We start from the raw sequence: 21,941 nt of genomic DNA on the forward strand, positions 1-21,941 counted from the left end.
ATAAGTTAGCGCCGAGGACTTGGACGACCTCAACCAGGGCCCGCCCTAGATCGGCGAAAACCCCAGGGAGGGTGTGCAAGTTTTGTAGGAAAGTTTCGCGCGTCAGGCTGAAATTGTGGTTGCTCCCCCGCCATTGGCTCGTGGGGTTGGCAGCCGGACGCGGCTCGAATTTCGTGGTAAAGGGTCAAACTTTGCAGCGGGACCGGGCCGAAAGGCTGGGTTGGCGCTGACGCGTAACTTTTGTAAACCAGGATGACCGAATGCGCGGGCTGCGGTCGACCATCATCGGTCGAAAGCACAGCCGACGACGACGACGACGACAAAGCTTTTGGCGTCGGCGCATTCAATCCGGTTTCGTATTGAGCTGAGCCGGCTGTTGCTCGACCGCGCGTGGAAGCGGGCGTCTATTGTTCGACGACGACTTATCGTACTACTCTGTATGCTGCTCGAGGCGACTTGACGGGCAGAACGTGTTGCAGCGGGCGGAAAGAAGCGGATGCTGATGCGGATGCGGAGCGGATGCTGCGTCAGGCTCGAAAAAATTTCCAATTCCAAGGGCGGCTTGGCTCGGGTGGAAGATGAGCGTCGTCACTTTCCCCCGCCCCCACCTGCCCATCCCACTCGCTGGTCCGCCTCGGCAAATTTCGCCTAGTGCTGTCACTCTGGGTTGGATGCGTGCGTGCGTCGAGCTGCGTGGTTCGCGACGGAAAAGTTTTCCAAACCCAAACACAGGGAATCGACGCTAGGACCTTGTCGGCGTATACCCCACAGTCGCAGACAGCACTCCGACCGACCGACCGACCGCCCGGGCGATCTCGCCAACTGAGCGCATCCAGACGACATTCCGGTCGCTTTGCTCGTCAGCGAACCTGCCCCCTCCGATCCGCCTGGCCGCCTCGCTGACGCTCCCGCTCCCTCGTTTGCGAAGTGTCGTAAGCGCAGTCGGCCATTCCGTCCGCAGGTGGGGCAGAGCGGATGCTTCAATGCAAGTGCCGACGATGCCACAGAGAGGGCCACGCCAAAGAGTGGGCGCCGCGTGCATCTGGGTTCGAGTGCGACTTGACTTGGATCGGCTTGGCTTGGCTTGGCTTTGTGGGGCTGGTAAGCGGACTGCATGATAAGCTTAGGTCCCAGCAGCGCCCGACGCAGGTGGGGGGGGGGGGGGGGGGGGGGGGGGGGGGGGGGGGGGGGGGGGGGGGGGGGGGGGGGGGGGGGGGGGGGGGGGGGGGGGAGAAGAGGGGAGGCGGCAGTGGCGCTGGTGAAAAAAACGATAGCGCGGCTCAGCAAGTCGACGCACGCAACCGGTTCAAGAGCGCCCGCTTCGGCACATTCACGCTCTCGTCTCGCGCTCTGGTCTTGGCCCTGCCTGTCCGCCTCCGTGCCGCTCCGCTCGCTGCCTCCGAGTCGTCCGTTGCAAAGCTCGGCTGCCGCAATTCTTTTCCCCCCCCCCCAATTTCCCTTTCCCCTCTCCCGCCTTTCGCCTCTCTCGCCTCTCCGCCTTGCCCCTCATTTTTTCCTCAGCCCGTCCGAAGAGTGGCTCCAGACCGCAGTCCCCACCGCTTATCGATGCTCAGCCGCCGCCGCCCTCTCCGTTCCTCCCACCTGTCCGTACAACCATTCCGTCGCCTTGCCTCCTGCTCACCACCGGTATCATACTCGCACTCACCTCCATCTTCCACCTCGCCATATCCACAACTGGTCTTGCGTCTCGCATCCACACTGCTCGACTCGCCCGTACGCATTCCAATCGACTGTACATTCGTTCGTCTGCTTGGCCCAATCCGACGCATACCGCCTGTACTGCGCGACCCTGACCATCGAGCAGCTTGACCGAATCACCGCATCCACCCATCACTGCTGCTGATCTCCACCGTCAGTCGCTTTGACTCGCCCAGTTCGGGTCCCAACCACAGCGCCCCTGGCCTGGTGGCATTCCGCGCTTCCAAAATGGCACAGCCCACCGCTCCCAACATGGCGAATCCAGCCGCCGACGCAGCCACCATCACCGCCAGCAACTACACCGTGGACAAGTCCCAGATCCCTCGTCCGTACAAGTGTCCGCTCTGCTCGCGCGCCTTCTACCGTCTCGAACACCAGACCCGCCACATTCGCACCCACACCGGCGAAAAGCCCCACGTCTGCACCCATCCTGGATGCGAGAAGCGCTTCAGCCGCTCCGATGAACTCACCCGACACGTGCGCATCCACGCCAATCCCAAAAAGGGCGGCGCACATGCCGATGACAAGAAGGCAGCCGCACGCAAGTCCGGCTCCAACCCTTCTTCCCCCCACGGCGCTGCTCCTGCCATCGCCTCCGCTTCCTCCAAGCCCGGATCCGCACATGCCAACAGGTCGCTCCGCTGGCAGCTAGGCGCCGAGGAAGACGCAGAGGACAGCGACTCGGATCGCGAGCTCCGCCACGCCGCTCGCCCCGCCCGCACCGGCGAGATGTCGGCACTCGCCATGCTCGCCAGCGACGAGCTCCACGAACTCCAGCGTGCCGAGCGCGAGGGCCGTCGCTCTGGTCCTCACCCGCCTCATGCCTACCATTCGCACTACGCTCCCGACGCCTACACCGACCGCTACCACGCCCACGGCCCTACTGCCGCCGCTGGGTCCGGCCACACCTCTGCAAGCTACGCCTATCCGCCTCCTCCCGCTTCGTCCGGCGAGAGCACGCCGCCCGGCTGCTCGCACGAGGACTGCCACCGCAAGTACAATGACCGCATCGCCTCGGCAATCCTCGCTCGCCCCGCCCAGAACCGCTACGCCGCCGAGTGTGGATATTCGCGCCCTTCGCACGCCGGCTACAACGGCAGCCACCCTCCTCCAAGCCTATACCGCTACTACCAGCACGGCTCGCACCATGGCGCCGGCGGTTGGGCCTCCACCTCTTCCAGCGTGCCTAGCAGCGTCGAACACTCGCCGCGCTTCTCGCCCGACGACCACCTGCACGGAGACGACTACGCCTCCGAGTCGGAGCATGCCGCTTCCCTGCATGACGACGCCAAGCCCCCGCGTCTGCCGCTCGCACCCTCCGGCCCCGCGCCCCCCGCGACGCACAGCAACTCCCACTGGACCCCGAGCAGCAGCCCCGTACTCGGCCCTCTGCGCAACATGAGCCTGCTCGGCGGCAACACCGTCCCCAACAGCCCCTACACTTCGCGTCCCGGCTCCCCCGTCCTCCACGGCCGCCACGCCCACGGCCTCTCGCCGCCGCACCACCATCACTCCCACGAGGGCCCCGCGCATCAGTCTGGTCTCGGTCACCACGGCTCCCACCGACACCGCTCGCATCCCTACATGGAATCTTCCGCGCGCTCCCGCTCGCATCACCACCTCTCCTCGCTCGGCGCAACTCCCATGCAGCCCACCTCCTCTTCCCACGCCATCCCCTCCAGCACCTCGGGCGAGCGAAGCACCGCCGTCGAGCTCGACTCCCATGCCAGCGGCTCGGCTTCCACCTCGGCCTCCACTTCGCCTGCGCAGCCCTCGCACATGCCGCCCAAGCTCTCGCGCAGCCACAGTTTTGGCTCGCGAAGCAAAGGCGTCCCTTCGCTCAACTCGAGCACCAGCCTCTCGGCCTACCATCTCACGCCTGCGCATCCGCCCGCGGCAGATGCCGAGCGAGGCTCGCGTCGCACCAAGATCGAAGACATCTTGGACGGCGGCATGGGCAGCCTCAAGCCGCATCCGTCGCGCTCGTCTTACCCGCATCTGGTGGCGGATCCATCCTCGAGGACTCTGCCCCCGCCTTTCCCCGCCAGCGCCTCTCATCGCGACGGCAGTCATCACCCGCTCCCCGGCCACCACCACACGCACGCCTACAACTACCATCCCTACGGCGATCACAAGAAGAGCATGCGCAGCAGCTCACGCTCGGCGCCTGCCAGCCGTTCGGGATCGCCTCATGGCTCGCCTACCTTGCACCCGCTCGCAAGCTTGCCCAACGCACTGTCGTCTCGATCGCATTCGCGACAGAGCTCGATCGGAAACGCCTTTGCCCATCCAGGAAACGGCTTGGTGAGCGCCGAGTCGAGCCCGACCAGCGTCTATTCGCAGATCCCTGGGAGCGCGTCCAACTCGCCTGCAGCGGGCGCTCCTAGCGTCGCGCGCAGCAAAAAGGGGCTAGGCGGCTTTGGCATGACGCCCATCCACTCGGCTCAGCGCGACCGCGAGCATAACACCACGCTGCCCTCGCTCGGTCAGGCGCTCTCGCGCGAGACTTCGCCGATCAGCATGGTGCTCCCGCCGCCGATGAAGCGCATGCCATCGGATGGCGCGCCTGAGGTCGACATGTCGCCCGCCTAAGTCTTGTCTTTCGGCGACGCTCGCAAGTCATACACGTAAATGGACCGCTGCAGCCTCGATTGCGTCGCACCTTTCGTTTCGTCCTCTCTTACTTTCAATAGACGCTCGCCATTTTGTCTTGTCTCCTGTCCTTCTCCTCCACTCTATCGGTTCTCTTGTCTTGGGTCCTGATGCTACTTTGCATGTTGCTGAAATCTCTAATCTGTGGTTCCTTGGCCCCTTTTTTAATGTCTGTGCCTGTGTGGGACTGATTGTAAAAGATGTGGAACGAGATGAGCAGAGACTGAACGGTCTCATTTTGTCACGCGTGAGCAGTTGAGGCAACAAATTGCTGCCTGCGTCTGTGTGGTCCGAACGAGCATTCTTGGAGCCCGTGGCCGCGCCGGTGAGCGCGGCCCGGGAAGGCGGAAGTGGATGAATATGCAAGAGTAGCATTGCAGCGCTTTACATGAAGTCGAGGTCGTCGTCGAGTGCCTCGTCGCCGTCTGTCGGGTCGTGATGACACGTAGAGAAAAGTCAGGGTTAGTGCCAGGATGCTGGGAAACGGCGACGTCTGATAGGCACTTACATGCTCGCGTGTCGATGCTGTACAGACATTGACAGGTGTGAATGTGAGAAGAATGGCAAGAGATAAGAGCGGAAAGCAGTGAGTACGTGAGGCGCGCCGTGCATGCAGAAAACGGAGCAACGTACACATTCTTTGCGCTGGCCGTGCCGACAGTCTTGGGCTTGGCAGCGGCGACCTTCTTCTGGCCGCCGGACTTCTTGGCTTCCTTTTCGGCCTTGACCTTGTCCTCTGCGTACGCCTTGAGCATGGTGGAGGACTTGCGGATGTCGACGTCTCGGAGGGTGGAAGCGATGTTCTTGTACATGTGCGACACAAAGTGCTTCTCGAAGCCGGGCTTGGACGACTGCTTCTTGATGAGCTCGGCGTAGATGAGGTCGGCGAACGACTCCCAGTCCTCCTTGCTCGAGGGGTTCATCGACTTGAGCTTCGACAGGCCATCTGGCAGGCAAGGAAAAGGCACGGCAAGACGTCGGGAGAGGGGATCGTCAGTCGCGGTCAAGGGCGGGCGTGAAGCCGGTAAAGGTGTGCAGTGGCATGCTTACCGTCGGCGATCTTGGCGGTTCCGAGCAGGTTGGCGGCGTTTTCGACGTCGGACTTGAGCTGAGCCTCGCGTTCCATGCGGCGCTTTGCTATCGGGTCAGCGTCCCAGTCCTCCTCMTCCTCGTCGTCCTTCGAAGCGATAGCAGCATGCGGGACGGTGTGCGTGTTAGTATGTGCGCTAGAGGATGCGCGTGACGGTGCAACTTGAACTTACGTCGAGACCCTGTTCGCGACGCAGACGCTCCTCCTCCTCCTTCTCGGCGATCTTCTGCTTGACGCTCTTCTTCTTGCGCGGCGGCAGTGCTACGGGTTCCTTGGGCTTTTCTGGCTCCGAGTCTTCCTCCTCCCAGTCATCCTACAATCGCGATACCCAGATGCAAGGCAGCGTTAGCAGAGCATTGCTGCATGCGGCGCGTGCGAGTTTCAGCAGAGCACTCACCTTGACTTCCTCCTCGACGTCTTCGTCGTCGAACTTCTTGCGACCAGCTGCGGAGAGCTTCGGAGGCGGAGCAACCTGCTGCGGCTCGTCGTCGTTTTCTGCGCATGAGCGATGAGTCGGAACAAAGGGCAACGAGACGGGAAGCGCAAGACGAGATGGCTGGGCGTCAGCTATCTGCTTCACACTTTCTGTAGGAAGAGACGAGCGTGCCTACACATACCCCAGTCACTCATGTTGATCTTCGTCTTGGTTCGCTTTGTCGACGCTGAATACGGTGTAGCTAGATGGTGGTCTGAAGAGGCGCGGAGAATGATGCAGGCGCGAAATCTTCTCGCTTCCAGATCTGTCGATTGCAGTCTCGTGCGCCGGTGGGCACTGGAGCCGTGTTGCGAAATTTGAGGAGGCGAGAGACAAGGATTCAAATTTGCCCGATCTCGTCTCCTTCACTTACCGATGTGCAGGATTCGTCTCGCTTCACTTCGATTTGTTTGACTCTCGGCGGCGTCGGCTCAGCTGCACCAGCTTGCCAGTACCAAAAGGGTCTGGAGGAGCTCTACACATAGCGCAGTCTAGACTGAGTGCATAGATAGCAGCAAGATACAAATACATGAGTGGACGTACATGCACGGGATCGGTGACACGAAATCAACCAGAGGTGCTCCCAAGCGAGCGCATCTAGCGGTTGGTCTGCCGCACGAGGCGGAAAGGGCGCGGCCGAGCTTTGGTGGTCTAGGCGTCAGCTTGCTCCGTCGGGAGGGTCATGTCTTCAAAGCTGGACTTCCAGCTGGCGAGGTCGTCTTTCAGCTTGCGCATCTTGAGAGGCTTTGAAAACCAGGCATCCATGCCGCATTCGAGACCCTTCTGCTGATGGAAGCGGTCCGAGAGCGCGGTGACGGCGACGATCTTGAACATCCTCTGCTCGCGCTCCTCGGCAGTGAGTCGTTCGGCTACGTGCTTTCGCATGAGTTCGCATGCTTCGAAGCCCATCATGCGCGGCATGTTGATGTCGAGAAGCGTGACGGCGGGAAGATGCTTCTTGAACTGCTCGACTGCCTCGACACCGTCGACGGCTTCGTGGAAGTCGATCTTGCTCTGGCGCAGCATGGTGGTGAGGATGCGCATGTTGAGCGGATTGTCTTCGCAGCAAAGCACGCTGAACTTGGGCTTGGGTCTGGGCGCAGAAGCACGAGGAGGAGATGGCGAGTCTGATGGCAACGTCGCCGGGGCGACGGGCGCAGGCGTCGGAGGCGGCTCGATGCGTGGCTTGGGATGCGGCGCACGCAGAACTTGGTCCATGGCGTCGGGACTCACCACGAGGTCGGCCAGCTTGTCGCCGCTGGGCAGCGAGGAGCCTCGCTCGCGATTGCGCTTCTCCTGGTCGGCAACGCGGGCCATCCGATCTGGTTGCAGGTCGTTGTTGTCTGGATCGGATTGGGCTTCTGCCGACGTGCTTGGCGATCGGGCGCGTTTGGTCAACGGCGTGCCCGAGCCTTCTGGGAGCAGCTTGGATGGCTCGTTGGGGTTTGGAGGCGCCGTGTAGCCGAGGTGACCGTGCTCTTTCCTCACGGCTTCCGAAGAGGTTCTGGTGTCCTGGTGATCGTCTTGCTCGGCCAGGCGGAGGAGGTTGGCGAAGCATCGTGGACCGAACGGCTTGCGCGTGACAAAGGTGGGTCTTCGACTGCCATTCTTGAAAGCGGCGTATTCGATGCCTGCATCTTCGTGCGCCTGTAGTACGCCAATCTTGACGCCGGGCTTGGTTTGCTCGAGGATGGCGTCGATGCCGCCGCTGACCTCGAAGCAGACCTCCTCGGGCAAAAGGAGGAAGTCGGCGTCCTGGATGTACGAGGTGCAGTAGAGGTTGCCGAAGGTGGCGAGCTGTGCCGAGATGACCTGGGCGAGACGTTGGAGGCCGGGGCCTTCGAAGCCGTAGAGGTAGATGAGCTGGTCCGACTGCGATGGTGGTGCGGGAGCGACGGAGGGTTGTGGGAGGCTCTGTACGGGGATCTTTACGGTGACGATGGTGCCTCTGCCTTTGTCGCTGGACACGTGCATGGAGCCGCCCATGCGACGGACGATGGTGGAGCAGAGCGTGACGGAGAGGCCAGCGCCAGCCTTGAAGTTGTCGGCCTTGACAAAGGGTTCGAAGAGGCGGTGGGAGAGAAAGTGCTCGGTCATGCCTTCGCCCGTGTCCTCGACGACGAGATCGACGAAATGCTGGTCGGCTGCGGGAGGTGCGGTGTCGGACGAAGACGGGGGCGAAGAGGGGAAGGAGAGGTCGTGTTCGCTGGAGGGCGAGGATGCGACCGAGGGCGAGAGGGATACTTCGACAAAGCCTTGGGTGGTGAAGCGGAGGGCGTTGGAGATGAGTTTGCGCGCGAGCTTCTTGACGAGCTTTGTGGATACGACCGTCTTCCATCCGCGCAGGCTGGTGTCGGTCTGGAGGATGAGTTCGGGTGGTGGTGGGAGGCGAGCATCCTCGCCATCCTCTGCGCGGATCTGGCGCACCTGTTCGTTCCAAGCCTGTGCAGCTACGGAATCGAGCAGGTCGCCGAGGTCGACGGGCTGCTCGGGAAACACCTCGTGATCCTCCTCTGCCTCGCGTGCATGAATGGTCTCGGTGGCAAAGTCGCGAAAGTCGTCGAGGACGTTTTGGAGGCGCTCAGCGAGGCCGGAGAGCGATTCCGTCTTGATGAGGAGCGATCTGCGCGTAAGTTGGTCCTGGAAGGCTGCGGAACGGATGTCGGAGCGGATGTCCTCTACGAGGCCGAGAAGGCCGTGGACGGGGGTGCGAAGTTCGTGCTGGACCTGCTGGATGAGCTGGATGTGAGCCTGGTCCACGGCGGCGCTCATTGTGTGCGGAGACACTTGCTCGCCGAATTCGCCGTTGGAGTGTTTGAGGTTGTGCGTCTGGGAGTGGTCATCGAGACGCTTTGAAAAGGGCGTCCTTGGCGCGGCCATGCTCTCGTGTATGTGTGCGAGCGGGAAGAAGCCGGAAGCGGTTGGATCGAGTGTCTTTTCAGTGGCCGCGTGATTGCATGACGAAAGGGGGGGCGCAGCGGGTGGATGTGTAGGCGGGTGGGTTGTCGTGGTGATGGCGAGAGGAGGCGCCAACCGTGTGATGATGCTCCGACGTCTTTGGGGTCGGATGCCGCTCACTTCCATCGCGCTTCCATCGGGCCTGCATGCGATCCGATTGTCAACCTGTCGAGCGGTGGTCATCGATCGGGCTGGGACCTCCTGGACCGCATTTTCATTTTTCATTTCTCCGTGACTGAGCTCAGCGATGGCCGTTCGGCGTCTTTTTTGGAAGCCGCACCAAAGACGCACGGAAGGCAGAGTCGGCCACCCCGACTGGCGTGCCGGCCTGGTGCGAGTGTGGAGGCGGCGCTCGAGCTCGAGCTTGAGCTTGTACGTCCCGTCAGGGTCTCTCCGCTCTTCCCTCCGCCCGACCGTTGCTCCTGCCTTGCTATATACTCAGTCTGTCCCCTCGCTTTCGCTTCGGCCTCGGCCTCGGCATCGCTTTTCTCCCACTCTCACACCAAGTCGCCAACCATGGACCGCTCAGAGGCTGCCGCCTCGGTGCGAACCCCACCGCCAGATCCGCTCTCGGATCCAGACCCAGACGATGAGGCTCTCCAACCCGACTCGCCCTCCTCCACCCCGCCGCTCGCAGACCAGAGCGGATCGCAGACGCCTCTCGAGCCTCACTCCCATCAAGCGCCTGCGATTGCTAAAACGCAGTCCTCCGATCTTGTCGACGACGAGCTAGAGCGATTCCGTTCCGAATGGAAAAAGGAGGTCGAGGCGAGAGGCCATCTTACCTACGCCCAACCTTCCCACCCGCCCGCAAACACGCAACCGCGCCCCGATCCGCATACAGCACACACCTCAACCTCGACGCTGCTACATCCAGCCGCCAATTCCTCTGCATCCGAGGCGCATGCCCCCCTGCCACCCACACACCGACAAGGCCATGAAGCAAGCGACAATGACACAGACCTCGCTGCAGATCAGCAATCCTCGGCTCTACCACAAGATCACTCCCTCCCCTTCCCCGAGGCAGAGATCTATGCGCCTGCAGCGCTCAAGTACTCCAAGGCTGCCCACAGGCTGCCGCGTCGTCCACCGCCATCACAATCATCTCACGATCTGCCTTCCCCCCTCGTACGACAGCAAGATCAACCTCACCACTCGTCCGACCAGAAAGTCGATGGCTCGATCTCATCGGCATCCATTCGCGCCTCGGCAGCTCCTTTTAGCTCTTCCACCTCCTCTTCTCGCCCACTCGCTCCCAAGCGCCAGCCCGCATCCGAAACGGCCTCCCAGCCTTCGGCGTCATCATCATCGTCCGCATCATCGCGCGCGCCGCACATCATCGCCACCCACGATGCTCCCGCCCACGCCAGCGAAGCCACACAAGCAGGCATGCGCAGCGCCGTCGAAGCCTACGCCCGCGCCGTCGAGATGGAACGCAGCGGTCAGCTCGACCAGGCTCTCGAATCCTACCGCCGCGCCTTCAAGCTCAACTCGCACGCAGATCGTCTCTACCACAGGGCGCATCTCCTCCTCACCGACCCCGCCCTCGCAAACTCCTCGACACAACAGAACGACGCCCTCCTTTCCAGTCCCGCCATCGCAGACAAGGTGCGAAAGGCGCTCGACTTTGACGACCACCGCTACGTCGCCATCAAAGAACGTCAGGCCAAAGAAGCAGAGGCAAAGGCCAGGGGCCTGTCCTACAACGGCACCGAGCCTCGCGCGTCTCTAGACGACCAAACGGCAAGTAGGGCTCCAACAACGTCCACAGAAAGACAAGACAAAGCGCACGAATTGCGGCCCGACGAATTGGCCAAGCTCTTCGACTCCATGTCCATCGAGCGCGGCGGAGAAAGAGATTTCAGCACGATCGCCTTGGCTCCCGAGGACGAGGAGAAGAGCATGCCCATCGCAAGATTGCCCGACGAGATCTTGCTCCACATCCTCCGCATGATCATCGCGCCTAGAGGAAGGCGAGGCGCCAAGGTCGTCAAGATCAAACCTTCACCCGAGGAGCAGGCTGCCGCGGACGCTGCTGCAGCTGTATCGACTGGCCGTAGTACCGCAAACCCCAACCCAACTACCGGCGCCGCATCCAAACCCCACAAACCTGCCCCCGCTGGCGCTGCGAGCTCAACGGCTAACGGCATCCACACGGCGCCTGACCCTTCTTCGACCGGAAAAGAAACAGGCTACAACAATGCCAAGGCGGACACACACTCCGAGCCACAATCAGGCGAACATGACAAGGACAAGACGTCCGAGCCCAACGCCACTGGCGTCATCGCTCGCAAGCAGCCGCTGGGCATCGGCGTCGTGCTAGGCGGCGCAGACTGGCAATCGCTCGAGATGCTCGGACGCACGTGTTGGAAGATGCGCCTCTTGACCAAAGCGCCCTCGCTGTGGCGCGAGATTGTGCGCGAGACCTACTATCCGCCCATCCTCGATGCAGCCTCCAGCCTGGCCAGTCTGTACGAGCGCCATCACTCGGACTGGCGCACAGTGTTTATCAACCAGCCGCGCGTGCGTCTCAACGGATGCTACATCGCCGCGTGCCACTATGCTCGCCCGGGCATGAGCGAGGATGCGTGGATCCGCGTGATCCACGTGGTGGAGTTCTACCGCTCCATCCGATTCCTTCCGGACGGCACGGCGCTCTCGCTGCTCACCACCGATGCGCCTTCCGAGACGGTGCGCAAGCTCGAACCAGGCTTGAAGGCCAAAGGATTCTCCAAGGGTCGATGGGAGCTGTTTGAGCAAGGTCTGGAAGACGACGAGGACGAAGGCAGGCCCAGCGGCCCCAAGGTGGTCGTCGAGGATTTGCGCGACAAGAGCATGCAAAAGTACGCCTTCCGCATGGTGTTTGGCCTGCGCAGCACCACTCGAGGCCGATGGAACAAGCTCGACTTGCTCGAGTATCACAGCGTCAACCTCACCAATGGCGAGGTGCTGCCGTTGCCGCAAAAGCATTCGCGCCCCTTTCACTTTTCCAGAGTGCGCGCCTACGGCATCTAGCCTGGCATCACCTTGGGTTCAGCCGCAAGTCATGCATGCCATTCTTGGCAGTAGACTATGAATCCATTGCGGAAAATCGCATGTTTGCGCATTGTATTGTCATTAGTGAATGTGGTATGGCGTTGCATGGTGGAGAAAGGCTACAGGTCCCAGTCCAAGCCGTCGTCTGGGTTGTGATCGACGTCATACTCTTCGTCTGTGCCCATGCCACCTTGATCGTCGTCGTCGGCGCTGTTGGCATCGTTGTCGACGCTGTAAGTGTCGATCCAGCCCTCGATCTGCTCGCGGATCTCCTTGAGGTTGTCCTTGGCATCCTCGGCATCGAGACCGTACGCTGCCAAGGGCGCGTGACCGCCGAGTGCCTCGCTGAGCGTATTCCTGGCGTCGCGCAGGAGGTGTACGGTGTAGGGAGTGGCGCTGAGAGACGAGAGCATCGCTGTGTGCTTTGGTCGTGGCACCTTGTGGCTGCCTTCCGCTGCTGGATCCGCGACGGCGTTTGACGTGCGAGGAATGGGCTTTCCCTGCGCGTCGAGATGGGAGAAAAAGTTGGGGAAGGAGGAGAGAATGTTGTACGACTGCGGGACATAGACTCCCTGGCCGAACGGCTCGCGGATTTGGGTGAGGAGCGAGTCGAGCATGCCCAAGCCAAGCACTGCGTCGTCAAGGTTGCTGTTGCGCAGCACGGCATGGTGCGAGAAGGGACGCTGGAGATTGTACACGAGCTTGTTGCGTCGCTTCGCTCCGCCGCCGAGCGAAGGTGGAAGCGAGAGATCGATCCACGAGGAGAGAGCGAGTTGGGCCCCGCGCGCGGCCAGCTGCGACTGTGACTCGAGGGGCGCACCGCGTTGGCGCTGTCTCGAATCGCGGTCGCCGTAGCCGTAGGAGTGGAGCAGTGCATCGACCGGGTCCGTCGACGACGAAGTGGCTTCAAAGGAGGATGACGACAGGGGCACCGGGTATGGAACGGGCAGCACACCACCGAGGTGAACAAGCTTGGTATCGCGACGCCAGTTGAGACGCGAGACGAGCGAACCGAGAGTGTCGGTGCGCGAACGGAGGCGCGTTCCGAGTGTCGCCGTCTCGATGTGTGCCGAGAGGAGGGCAGATGCATGGTGCATGTCGTCGAGGTGCATGCGTCCGAGGTAGCGTTGCCAGTCAGCGCCGACCTGAGTGCTCTGTCCGCCATGTGGAACGTGGATGGGTGCAAGGGCGGATGAATGCTCCATCAGCTGTACCAAGGAGAGCAGATTGTTCATCATGCGGATCCGGGCGAGCCTGTTATGCCGTGGCGCATCGGCGCTGTCTTGATCGTCTTGGATGAGCGTCGTGTTGCCCCAGGCAGAGCCAAAGACGAGATGCGTGATCTTGGGGAATTCGTCGACGAGACTCTCGAGATATTTGGCACCGAGGCCACCGAATGCGTCGGAGGTTCCGATGGTGTATTGAAAGCCTTGCAGCAGATCGGCGTCTTCGGCAAACCAGCGCAGATTGGTGTCGAGCACCTCGCTGCGCTTTTCGAGCTCGTCAAAGTGTTCCGCTCCCTGCGAAAAGGTCTCGAAGCGCACTCTGCCGTCGTTGGCTTCGGGTGACTCTGCAGAGTTGTACGAGCCGAGCATGGGTACCGTGAGCTCGCCGCCGACCGAGACGAGCGACTTGGCGTGGAAGTAGGTGCGCGAATAGTCGGACCAGAAGCGATGCATGCGCCTCTGCTTGAGCCTTTGCGCGGCTTTCGCAGGCGTCGCTGCAACCTTTTCTCCATCGGATCCCCCATCCTCGGCTTCGTCGTCGGAAGAGCCGGGATCGATACCTTGGTCCTCGAGCTCGAGACGGCGCTGATAGTCGCTCTTGCGGATCTTCTGCGCTGCGATCACTTGGGCCTCGGCGCCCCAGCTCTGCAGACTATCCAATGCAACATTTCGGTCGGTCGAGTCGGGAGGGAAAGACTCGTAGAGCGCGTTGAGCTTGGCCAGGGCGCCAAACTCGTGCTCGGTCTCGAAGATCACAGCTCGCGGATTGTACGTGTCGTGGCCTGAGAGCGTCTGTCCTGCTTGGAAAGAGACGTCGTGGTCGACGAGCGGCTCATCTTCGTCTGTGCTCCTCGACGTTGAGCCAGATGGACCTGCATGTGCGTCGTCAGCTTGGTCGTAGGTAAAGTACGACTGCTGCTCATTCCAAAAGTGCGTCGAAATGTGATTGGCAAAGGAGCCAAAAGAGAGGTAGATGATCTCCTTTTGCGGCATGGTTCGGCTTCTCCGTGCAGTGCTGCGCTCTCCAGCCCCTCGGGTTGCTTTCTTTGCGGCTCGTGTGTTGCTGATCGTCTCTCAAGGGAAGGAGCAGGCATTCATCCTCAAGCCAAAGAGCGCTTGGCAACCTTCCAAGAAAAACTGACGCGCCCGGGTCTCGCAACCAAGCCGCAGCAGGGTCCAGTCGCGCCTTAACAAAGCCCAGCTGCGCGTGGGGCGCCTCATGTGGAGGCGAACGGGCCAAATGCGCAGGAAAGTGTCGTGTGTGTAGCCGCCCTGCTCGGTCGATCAGCAGCTCATCCCCAATCTTCCATTCCCGTCTCTCGCTACCATCACACAGCACGCACCCAAAGGCAAATACAAGATGGGCGATCGCAGCATGCGTGAGTAATAAGTCCAAGACGATCCCTACCCCCGCGCTCGGGAAGCGCGACTGACTGTCTCTGACGTCTGCTGTTGTGCTCGTCTCGGCTCAGTTCTCGACATGGGCTTCACCCCAGAGCGAGTCGATTGGGCCCTGTACGCCACCAAGAATGCCGGTCTCCAGCCCGCACTCGATCACCTAGAAGCCAACCAAGACAGCCCCGTACCGACAGACTACAAGTCTGCTTCCGCTGCTGCCGCGACGTCCTCCGGCGCCGGAGGTCATGATGTGAGTAGCCAAGTCCAGCCACGAATTATCTCCCGCAGAAGCACACACTGATGCCATGATGCACCACAGTATGACGAGGAGGACGAAGCCGCCCTTGCCGACCTAGTCTCCAAGAAGGGCCAGCAGGCTGCCGACGACGCCGTCAACAATGTCGGCGAGGCCAAGGTGAGTCCAGACCACACTAGCCTGACTCCCGCCATCTCTAAGGAGGCGCATCGACTGACTTTCGCTCTGCTCACACTTCAACTCACAGTCCATCAAATGCTCCGACTGCGGCAAGACTTTCAAGTCGCCCGCCTTCGCCCAGTTCCACGCCGAAAAGTCGGGTCACACGTCGTTCGAAGAGAGCACCGAAGAGATCAAGCCGCTCACCGAGGAGGAGAAGAAGGCCAAGCTCGAGGAGCTACGCGCCAAGCTCGCAGCCAAGCGTGCCGCACAGAGCAAGATCGACGCAGAGGAGTCGCGCGTCAACGAAAAGATCCGTCGCAAGGCGGGCCAAGACCTCACCGAGGTCAAGGAGGAGATGAAGCGCAAGGAGCAGCTCAAGGAGGCAGAGCGCAAGCGCAAGGAAAAGGCCGACGATGCCGCCTTCAAGGCCAAGGTCAAGGCCCAGATCGAGGCGGACAAGCGCGAACGCGCCGCAAAGGCTGCCGCCGACAAGGCGGCTCGCGAGGGCAAGCCCGCTCCCACAGCTGCCGCGCCGGCGGGTCCTAGCGCTGCAGCGCTCGCAGCAAGCGCAGGTCCGCAGGCGTCGACCAGCTCGGCCAACGACGCACGCCTCAGGGTGCGCGCGCCCGGGGGCATGTGGATGGGCACGCTCTCGGCCGACGCTACACTCGCCGACGTCGCCGACAAGATCCGAGCCGAAGGCAAAGATGGCGGCAGTGCACAGCTCAAAGTAAGCAGAAACAACTTGGCCCCCGCGGCGCAGACCTCGTTGCTCACACCTTTGCACCGCTTTCGTGATACCAGTTCTCGACCACCTTCCCTCGCAAGTTCTTTGACGCAAGTGATGCAAACAAGACGCTTCGCGAGCTGGGCCTCGTACCCAGTGCTGCGCTAGAGGCCTCTCCGCTGTGAAGGCCAGAGGCACGGCAGCTCAATCCGATGCAGTGTCACACTGCATGCTCGACCCGCTGGCTGCACTGACCTCCGCACACTGTTTCAATGTCATCAACCCGAACATACAGCCCACCATTTCCCTCGCCACGGTCAAACGTCAATGACATCTGCATGGGCGAAGGCTCAAAGTGCGTGCGTGCTGAGAAAATGGGTCCGCAGCGCCTGGCTGAAATGAAATTGGCTATTTTTCGTGAAAGCGCATCGCATGGACCACCTCCGCTCGCTTGGTGCGAATCGGAACACGCGCTCTGGCTACCCTTCATCCCTCCATCCCACCATCCCACCTTCGTCTGCCCCACTCATCCACACCGCCATGCTCGTCGTCGGTCTGACAGGAGGCATTGCCTCTGGCAAGTCCACCGCCAGCTACCTCATCTCCAACCACCCAGCTGGCATTCCCATCATCGATCTCGACTTGCTCGCGCGCGAGGTGGTGGAGCCTGGTCAGCCCGCCCTCGCCGCGCTGCGTTCCGCCTTTGGTCCGACCGTCATCAACGAATCCGACGGCACGCTCAACCGCGCTGAACTCGGAAGACTTGCATTTGCAACGCCAGAAAAGACCAAGGTGCTCAACAAGATCACCCACGGCGCCATTCGCCGTCGCATGGTGTGGAAGCTCATCGGCTACTGGGTGCGCGGCTACAAGGTCGTCGTCGTCGATACGCCGCTGCTCGTCGAAGCTGGGCTATGGAAGTTCTGTGGCGAGCTCGTGCTCGTCTACTGCCGTCGCCAAGATCAACTCACCCGCATGCTTGCGCGCGACGGCCAGTCCAAGGGCCTCACCGAAGCTGACGCCAAGCAAAGGCTCGAAGCGCAGCTCCCGCTCGACGACAAGCTCGTGTATGCAGACACCATCCTCGACAACTCGGCAGATCTAGGCGACAGGGTGGACGACCACAACGAGCTCCAGGCGCCAGAATGGACAAAGGGCCTCCAGAAGCAGACGCCGCTCGCACTTCGCATCCAGGTCGACAGGATGGTCGCCAGGTGGATCGACAGCTACTCCGGTCTCGGCAGCCTCAGGTGGCTGCTGCAGTGGCTCGTCCCTCCATGCGGCCTCCTCGCAGGTGCATGGAGAGCCTGGCGTCGCACAACCACCGTCAACGCGCGGCTCGCTTCCGGTCACAAGCCCACCCTGCCAAGCAGCAAGCTGTAGTTCCTGGCACGGACGCGTGGTACGAACATCCGCGGCTGCAGCACAGGCTCGTACACGTGTGCCGGCAGAACTCCATATTGCGAAGGTCAGGCGGAGCTGGCACAGCGAAATCGAAGGGAAGGGTATCAGGATTTAAAGTCTAGTATACGTGCGCATACTTGGAGTGCTTGCGCAGCACATGGCCGTACTTGTGCAGGGCCCACAGCGGCACGATGAGCACGCAAAAAATGGCTCCGAGCACGCTGCAAGCCACGCCGACTCCCAGGCTCTTGAACATGGCGTGGCCGAATAGCGGGAAGGCAGCGGCGATCGAAGATCGGATCAGGTCATTCGCTGCCAGCACCGATGCAGCATACTTGGGGTACGACATGGGCAGGTACACCAAGATACTCTGGAAGAGCAGGAACACGCCAGGAAGAAGGATGGCACTGAAGATGATCGGCACGATCCAGTGAATGTCTTCCCGGCTCGTCCAACCGAAGCCGAACAGCGACAAAGGAACGAAGAACGACGCGAACAGCGCGATCGAAAGCCGGTCTTCAGGCACGATGATACCCTTGGAGGCCTTGGCGAGGAAACGCGGGTTGAAGTACTTGCTGAGGTACCATATGTAGCCAAGAAGCGTTAGCACTCCCGACGCGGCGAGGCCGAGGAAAGGCAAGCCAGACTCGCCGAGATTGAAGCCGTGCACCTCGGTGAACACGATGGGGAAGGACTCGAAGAACAGGTAGAAACAGGCGTAGGCTACTCCGAGATAGAGAGACGTAAAGAAGACGACCGGCTCGATCGAAATGATAAGCGGTCGAAGCAGGGCCTCCTTGGTGAGCGATGCGACGGTGGTGGCCTGCTGATCCAGCTCGCTTTGCGCGCGGATCTGCTGGTTGCCCGTGAGTTTGCGCAGTCGCTGTGCGCGCTGCAGGAGGATGTAGCCCTCAAATGTCTCGGGCAGCAAGAAGGCGAGCACGATCGTCGTTGCACCAGACAGAATCGTGAGCAGCCACATGGGCCATCTCCAGCCCAGATTCATGGCGCTGAATCCGCCGATCACCGGTCCCAGGACGGGACCACAGACAGCGCCGACAGCCCAGACGGCGATTGGGAACGCCACGCCAACACCGTCGTACATATCCGAGATGCTGGCGCCGCCGGTTGCCAGTGCCGGCGAGCCAAAGAAGCCGGTCCAGAAGCGCATCGCCATGAGCGTCGAATAATTTGGCGCCACCGATGCGACGATGTTAAAGATGATAAACACGATCATGCTTGGGATGTAGGTCCAGTTCCTGCCGATCGCTGGCACCTCGCTCAACGGCGACAAGAACATTGGACCGATAGCATATCCCAAAATGAAGAGCGAAAGTCCGAGCGTGGCCTTGGTGAGACCGACATCGAATTCGGCCATGACGCCCGGGATGGAAGGCGTGTAGATCGCCGAGCCCGAGTAGACACCAAAGGTGAGCAGGCCAATGAGAAAGGTGACGAATGCCTTTTTGCCGCTTGACCAGTTGCGCGGGTTCTCTGGATCCGCATCGTCGTACCATCCGACAATGAGATGCTCATCGTCTTCTGATGTTGCCGACTTTTCTGTACCTTGGCGCGCCTGGCTGACCACACGAGCCAGGGTGTTTGTCCCTTGTGCTTGCGAGAGGGCTTGCTCGAGGTCGGTGCCCAGGACAGGGTTCATCGACGCTTCACTCGCTACATCCTTGTGAGCAGGTTGCTCATATATCGACGAAGTTTCAGAAGCCTGCTTAGTAGACGTTGCCGAGGACGGAGGCGTCGACTTGAGCAGCGAAGCAAGCACAAAGTCCGGGCGCTGGTCGGGACGTGGGAAGATCTTGCCGCTCGAGGCTTGGTTGAGGAGGGTGCCAACCCACGATGTTGCTGCTGCAGAGGTCATTGCGGAGGCTTGGTCAATAGTCTTGCTCCGGGACGAAAATGTATTTGACGATATCGAGGGACAGTCAATTATAACGCAGGGAAGAGCGCAGCAGATCGGGCCGCGGATATCGAGAGGCTAGGTGAGGCAGACTGTTTAGGATGAATGGGACGGATGACGATACCGAGCACAGAGGCTGCAGGCTTTATATCCCGGTGGTCGTCAGTTTGCAAAGGTTGCTATCACTCTCGAAGAGAGGGCGGCGATGGAAGGAGCGCGATGGCGGGTCAGAACCATGCCAGGCCAAAGGATCGCTGAAGTGGAGGTCAACGCATGCGCTCAGTAAACGCCGAGGTAGAACTGCGGATGGGGTCCCAGCAACTTGTCAGGGTCCAACCTAATCCACGGAGCACGAAATGCACTCCGGAAAACGGAAAAAGTTTTGATATCCGAGGTGGACCAGGTTCTGAACACAGGGTGGACCGTGGACTCCGATCGACATCACTTGAGATTTGCGCACAGCAAGAAGTGGCAAAGTCCGGAACAATGACGTCTTCCCTTGGAATCCGGATGTCAACCTTAGAGCGAGCAGGCGGCGGGCCGTAAGTAGGGGCGGTGGTGCATGTCGTGCTTGGCGGAAAGAGGATGTCGCGATGTCGCGGTCGGCGATAGACGTGCACGTGAAGAAGAATGCAGAAAGACGCCGAAGATGCCACGATGATTGGACGCCTTCCGCGGACACAAATCGCACAGGGCCGTGTCGACTGGAAAGGCGGCCGCGGTTCCAAATCGTAAGGTGGAGGATCGGCGAGGCTCAAGCATATCCCCTCAACGACCATGTCAGCTGTGGCAGCTGTCCGAAATGGCGATATCCGTCTAGCATGTTGGCGCCACATATTTTCCCGGCAATGCAACCCAAAAATTTGTCACGAAAAGCCGCACCAAAAAATAACAAAATTCGGCTTGCAGAGCGCGACGGAGTTAGGGGGGCCCGAGGCAAAGTGTTCCGCGGTCTTCCAGTACACTTTGGTCCTCTCAGTCAGTACCCACAGTAGAAATCGGGAGACAGGCACGCCTTGTTGCTTTGATTGAATCTTCTTGGCACATTTGGCACAGTTGTGCCTGGTAGCATCGGTCATGTAAGCTTTGTTGGAGTCTGCGACGGTAGATGCTGCGACACTGGAACTAGGTGACAGCCGTCAGAGAGTTGTACGCGATCGAAAGGGTGTACTGACAATGATGAGAATGAGAGATTGTGGTGCTTCTGTCTACACTCCGTGCGAGTGAGCGCAAAGCTCAGTGAACCTAATTACAGAGTGAGTCAAGTGCGAGTACAACGGTCGTGCGTCGCACTTCTGAGGTGGCGCCCGTAGTACAGCCTTCGCGACCATGCCGCGTTGGATTGTACGCCGTGTAGGGGCTGACACGCAGTGAAGGCCCGGATGCACATATTGCGCCGAGCAGAAACAGCATCCACCGATACCCCATTGGAAACGGTGGGCCGCATCAGCGTTCAAGCTCTTTGCAAGGCGTCAAATGTGCACACCTATGAACAGTGTCGGAAATGCCAGCTGAGGTAGCCGGCTCTGAGCGGCACTGAAGTAGAGGCGTCGCAAGAAAGCTTCGTAGGGTAGAGCCGGAGCTATAGGCCTCCGCCGACACGGTTCTTCCTCGTTCAAAAAATCTCTCATACCGTGCCTCTGCGCGGCGCAACACAGAATGCTCATTATTCACGTATCTCACATGCTCGTAGCTTGACACCACCACTCGAGCCATCAGCGACACTATCGCAGTCTCAGAGTGACTGCAAATGCGGTCAGGCACCCTGTCTACCCACGGGTATTTCCGCAGTGCTCTGTGGATATTCCTCGCCAGCTACAGAATTTTGCAGTGCCTTAAAGCACAGAGCTCGCAGGCAGGTGTTACACGTAGCGACGACCTGTGTCTGACTTAAAGCCGCTGGGCTGGTACTGGGTTGAGAACGAGCAATCGTGACCCCTTCACGAGCCTGGTGGCAGGGAACTAAGCACGATCCGCATCTTCACATGGTACTTCACAAGTCGCTCGGGGCCGAAGGTTACTACCTTATAATACTGTATGTCAGGCTCATCTCTCGGGGCTTGATGCAACCACGAGCGCGGCTGAAGGATGCAATGCGTAAGATGACATTCTGCGGCGAGCTGGCGATGAAGACAGTGCACAGTGCGTCCCGCTTTCAATCTCAGCCGAGAATGCACGCTTTTGAGTCAGTTTCCTCAGTGCTTGAGACGAGGCTGAGCTATCTCATTCCTTCCCCGTTCTGGGTGAGAAACATCCCGTTACTTTTCCGTGCTGCAGTCTTGTGTCACTCATAATTATCCGCCTGAAAGGGGGCGAGAGAGAGAGAATGGTCTGACGAAGAGCCCTGAGGCAGGCATCTGTATTGTCTCAGGCAATCAGAAGCACCCCTGGCAGTCGCGAGCTCTTCCTTGCGTCCGTGCGGCAGTCCCTAGCATGCAAGCGCGGCGAGAAGGGAAGAGGGGACATCTCGGGAGTATCGGAAATCGAAACGGAACGACCCGTCCAGCAGCGATGTGCGACAAACAGTAGTACAGCAGCCCGTTACTCAACTTCACCTGAGTGAGCACCAACTGCAATCTTGGCATCATTTGGGTGATCATTTGTGCGCTTTGCACCTTTTTGGGCGTTGCGTGACAGAAGCCGGTCCCTCGCAGATTCTTTGTCCTTCTTTACTACTGACGTGCAGACTCGACGGCTGCGCAGGTCCTTGAATCTCTCTTCTGTGCTTCTCAACCTCTGTGCCCCTGTCCAGCCGCGATGCCTCAAAGAAGAGGACCTTGTCCAATTGCAAATCGCTCTACCGCTGCACTTATGCCTCGATGAACAAGCTGCTTCACCCCAGATCCACAGAGCATCTTGGAAGAGACCGGCTCGATGGCTTCATCCCACAGCATTCCCTTTCTTCTCTTGTCTGGTCCCCCCC

The 21,941-nt window shown here is 60.5% G+C and overlaps 8 protein-coding genes across 8 annotated transcripts; 4 read left to right on the forward strand and 4 right to left on the reverse strand.

Annotated features, from left to right (window-relative positions):
• Positions 1-252: 252 nt before the first annotated feature.
• Positions 253-4,311, forward strand: PAN0_051c6441 (uncharacterized protein; the record flags this gene model as incomplete). Its single annotated transcript, XM_014798103.1, has 5 exons — positions 253-356; positions 557-696; positions 837-932; positions 1,522-1,753; positions 1,896-4,311. The coding sequence occupies 5 exons, from the start codon at positions 253-255 to the stop codon at positions 4,309-4,311; spliced, it is 2,988 nt and encodes a 995-aa protein (XP_014653589.1).
• Positions 4,312-4,755: 444 nt separating this feature from the next.
• On the reverse strand, positions 4,756-6,091 carry PAN0_051d6442 (translation initiation factor eIF3 subunit; the record flags this gene model as incomplete). The annotated part of the gene is made up of 7 exons (XM_014798104.1): positions 4,756-4,796; positions 4,880-4,896; positions 5,005-5,317; positions 5,422-5,548; positions 5,634-5,774; positions 5,859-5,956; positions 6,079-6,091. The coding sequence occupies 7 exons, from the start codon at positions 6,089-6,091 to the stop codon at positions 4,756-4,758; spliced, it is 750 nt and encodes a 249-aa protein (XP_014653590.1).
• Positions 6,092-6,587: 496 nt separating this feature from the next.
• PAN0_051d6443 (uncharacterized protein) lies at positions 6,588-9,077 on the reverse strand (the record flags this gene model as incomplete). The annotated part of the gene is made up of 1 exon (XM_014798105.1): positions 6,588-9,077. The coding sequence occupies one exon, from the start codon at positions 9,075-9,077 to the stop codon at positions 6,588-6,590; it is 2,490 nt and encodes an 829-aa protein (XP_014653591.1).
• A 333-nt stretch (positions 9,078-9,410) lies between these two features.
• PAN0_051c6444 (uncharacterized protein) lies at positions 9,411-11,909 on the forward strand (the record flags this gene model as incomplete). Its single annotated transcript, XM_014798106.1, has 1 exon — positions 9,411-11,909. One exon carries the CDS (start codon positions 9,411-9,413, stop codon positions 11,907-11,909), a length of 2,499 nt encoding a protein of 832 aa, XP_014653592.1.
• Positions 11,910-12,049: 140 nt separating this feature from the next.
• Positions 12,050-14,149, reverse strand: PAN0_051d6445 (misato segment ii myosin-like domain-containing protein; the record flags this gene model as incomplete). Its single annotated transcript, XM_014798107.1, has 1 exon — positions 12,050-14,149. The coding sequence occupies one exon, from the start codon at positions 14,147-14,149 to the stop codon at positions 12,050-12,052; it is 2,100 nt and encodes a 699-aa protein (XP_014653593.1).
• Positions 14,150-14,516: 367 nt separating this feature from the next.
• On the forward strand, positions 14,517-15,884 carry PAN0_051c6446 (DNA-binding protein; the record flags this gene model as incomplete). Its single annotated transcript, XM_014798108.1, has 5 exons — positions 14,517-14,535; positions 14,629-14,804; positions 14,874-14,969; positions 15,058-15,702; positions 15,777-15,884. The coding sequence occupies 5 exons, from the start codon at positions 14,517-14,519 to the stop codon at positions 15,882-15,884; spliced, it is 1,044 nt and encodes a 347-aa protein (XP_014653594.1).
• Positions 15,885-16,131: 247 nt separating this feature from the next.
• PAN0_051c6447 (dephospho-CoA kinase) lies at positions 16,132-17,082 on the forward strand (the record flags this gene model as incomplete). Its single annotated transcript, XM_014798109.1, has 1 exon — positions 16,132-17,082. The coding sequence occupies one exon, from the start codon at positions 16,132-16,134 to the stop codon at positions 17,080-17,082; it is 951 nt and encodes a 316-aa protein (XP_014653595.1).
• Positions 17,083-17,221: 139 nt separating this feature from the next.
• On the reverse strand, positions 17,222-18,979 carry PAN0_051d6448 (benomyl methotrexate resistance protein; the record flags this gene model as incomplete). Its single annotated transcript, XM_014798110.1, has 1 exon — positions 17,222-18,979. One exon carries the CDS (start codon positions 18,977-18,979, stop codon positions 17,222-17,224), a length of 1,758 nt encoding a protein of 585 aa, XP_014653596.1.
• Positions 18,980-21,941: the final 2,962 nt, after the last annotated feature.

This window comes from Moesziomyces antarcticus, assembly GCF_000747765.1.
Source record: "Moesziomyces antarcticus DNA, scaffold: scaffold_v10051, strain JCM 10317, whole genome shotgun sequence".
NCBI classification, from domain to species: domain Eukaryota; kingdom Fungi; phylum Basidiomycota; class Ustilaginomycetes; order Ustilaginales; family Ustilaginaceae; genus Moesziomyces; species Moesziomyces antarcticus.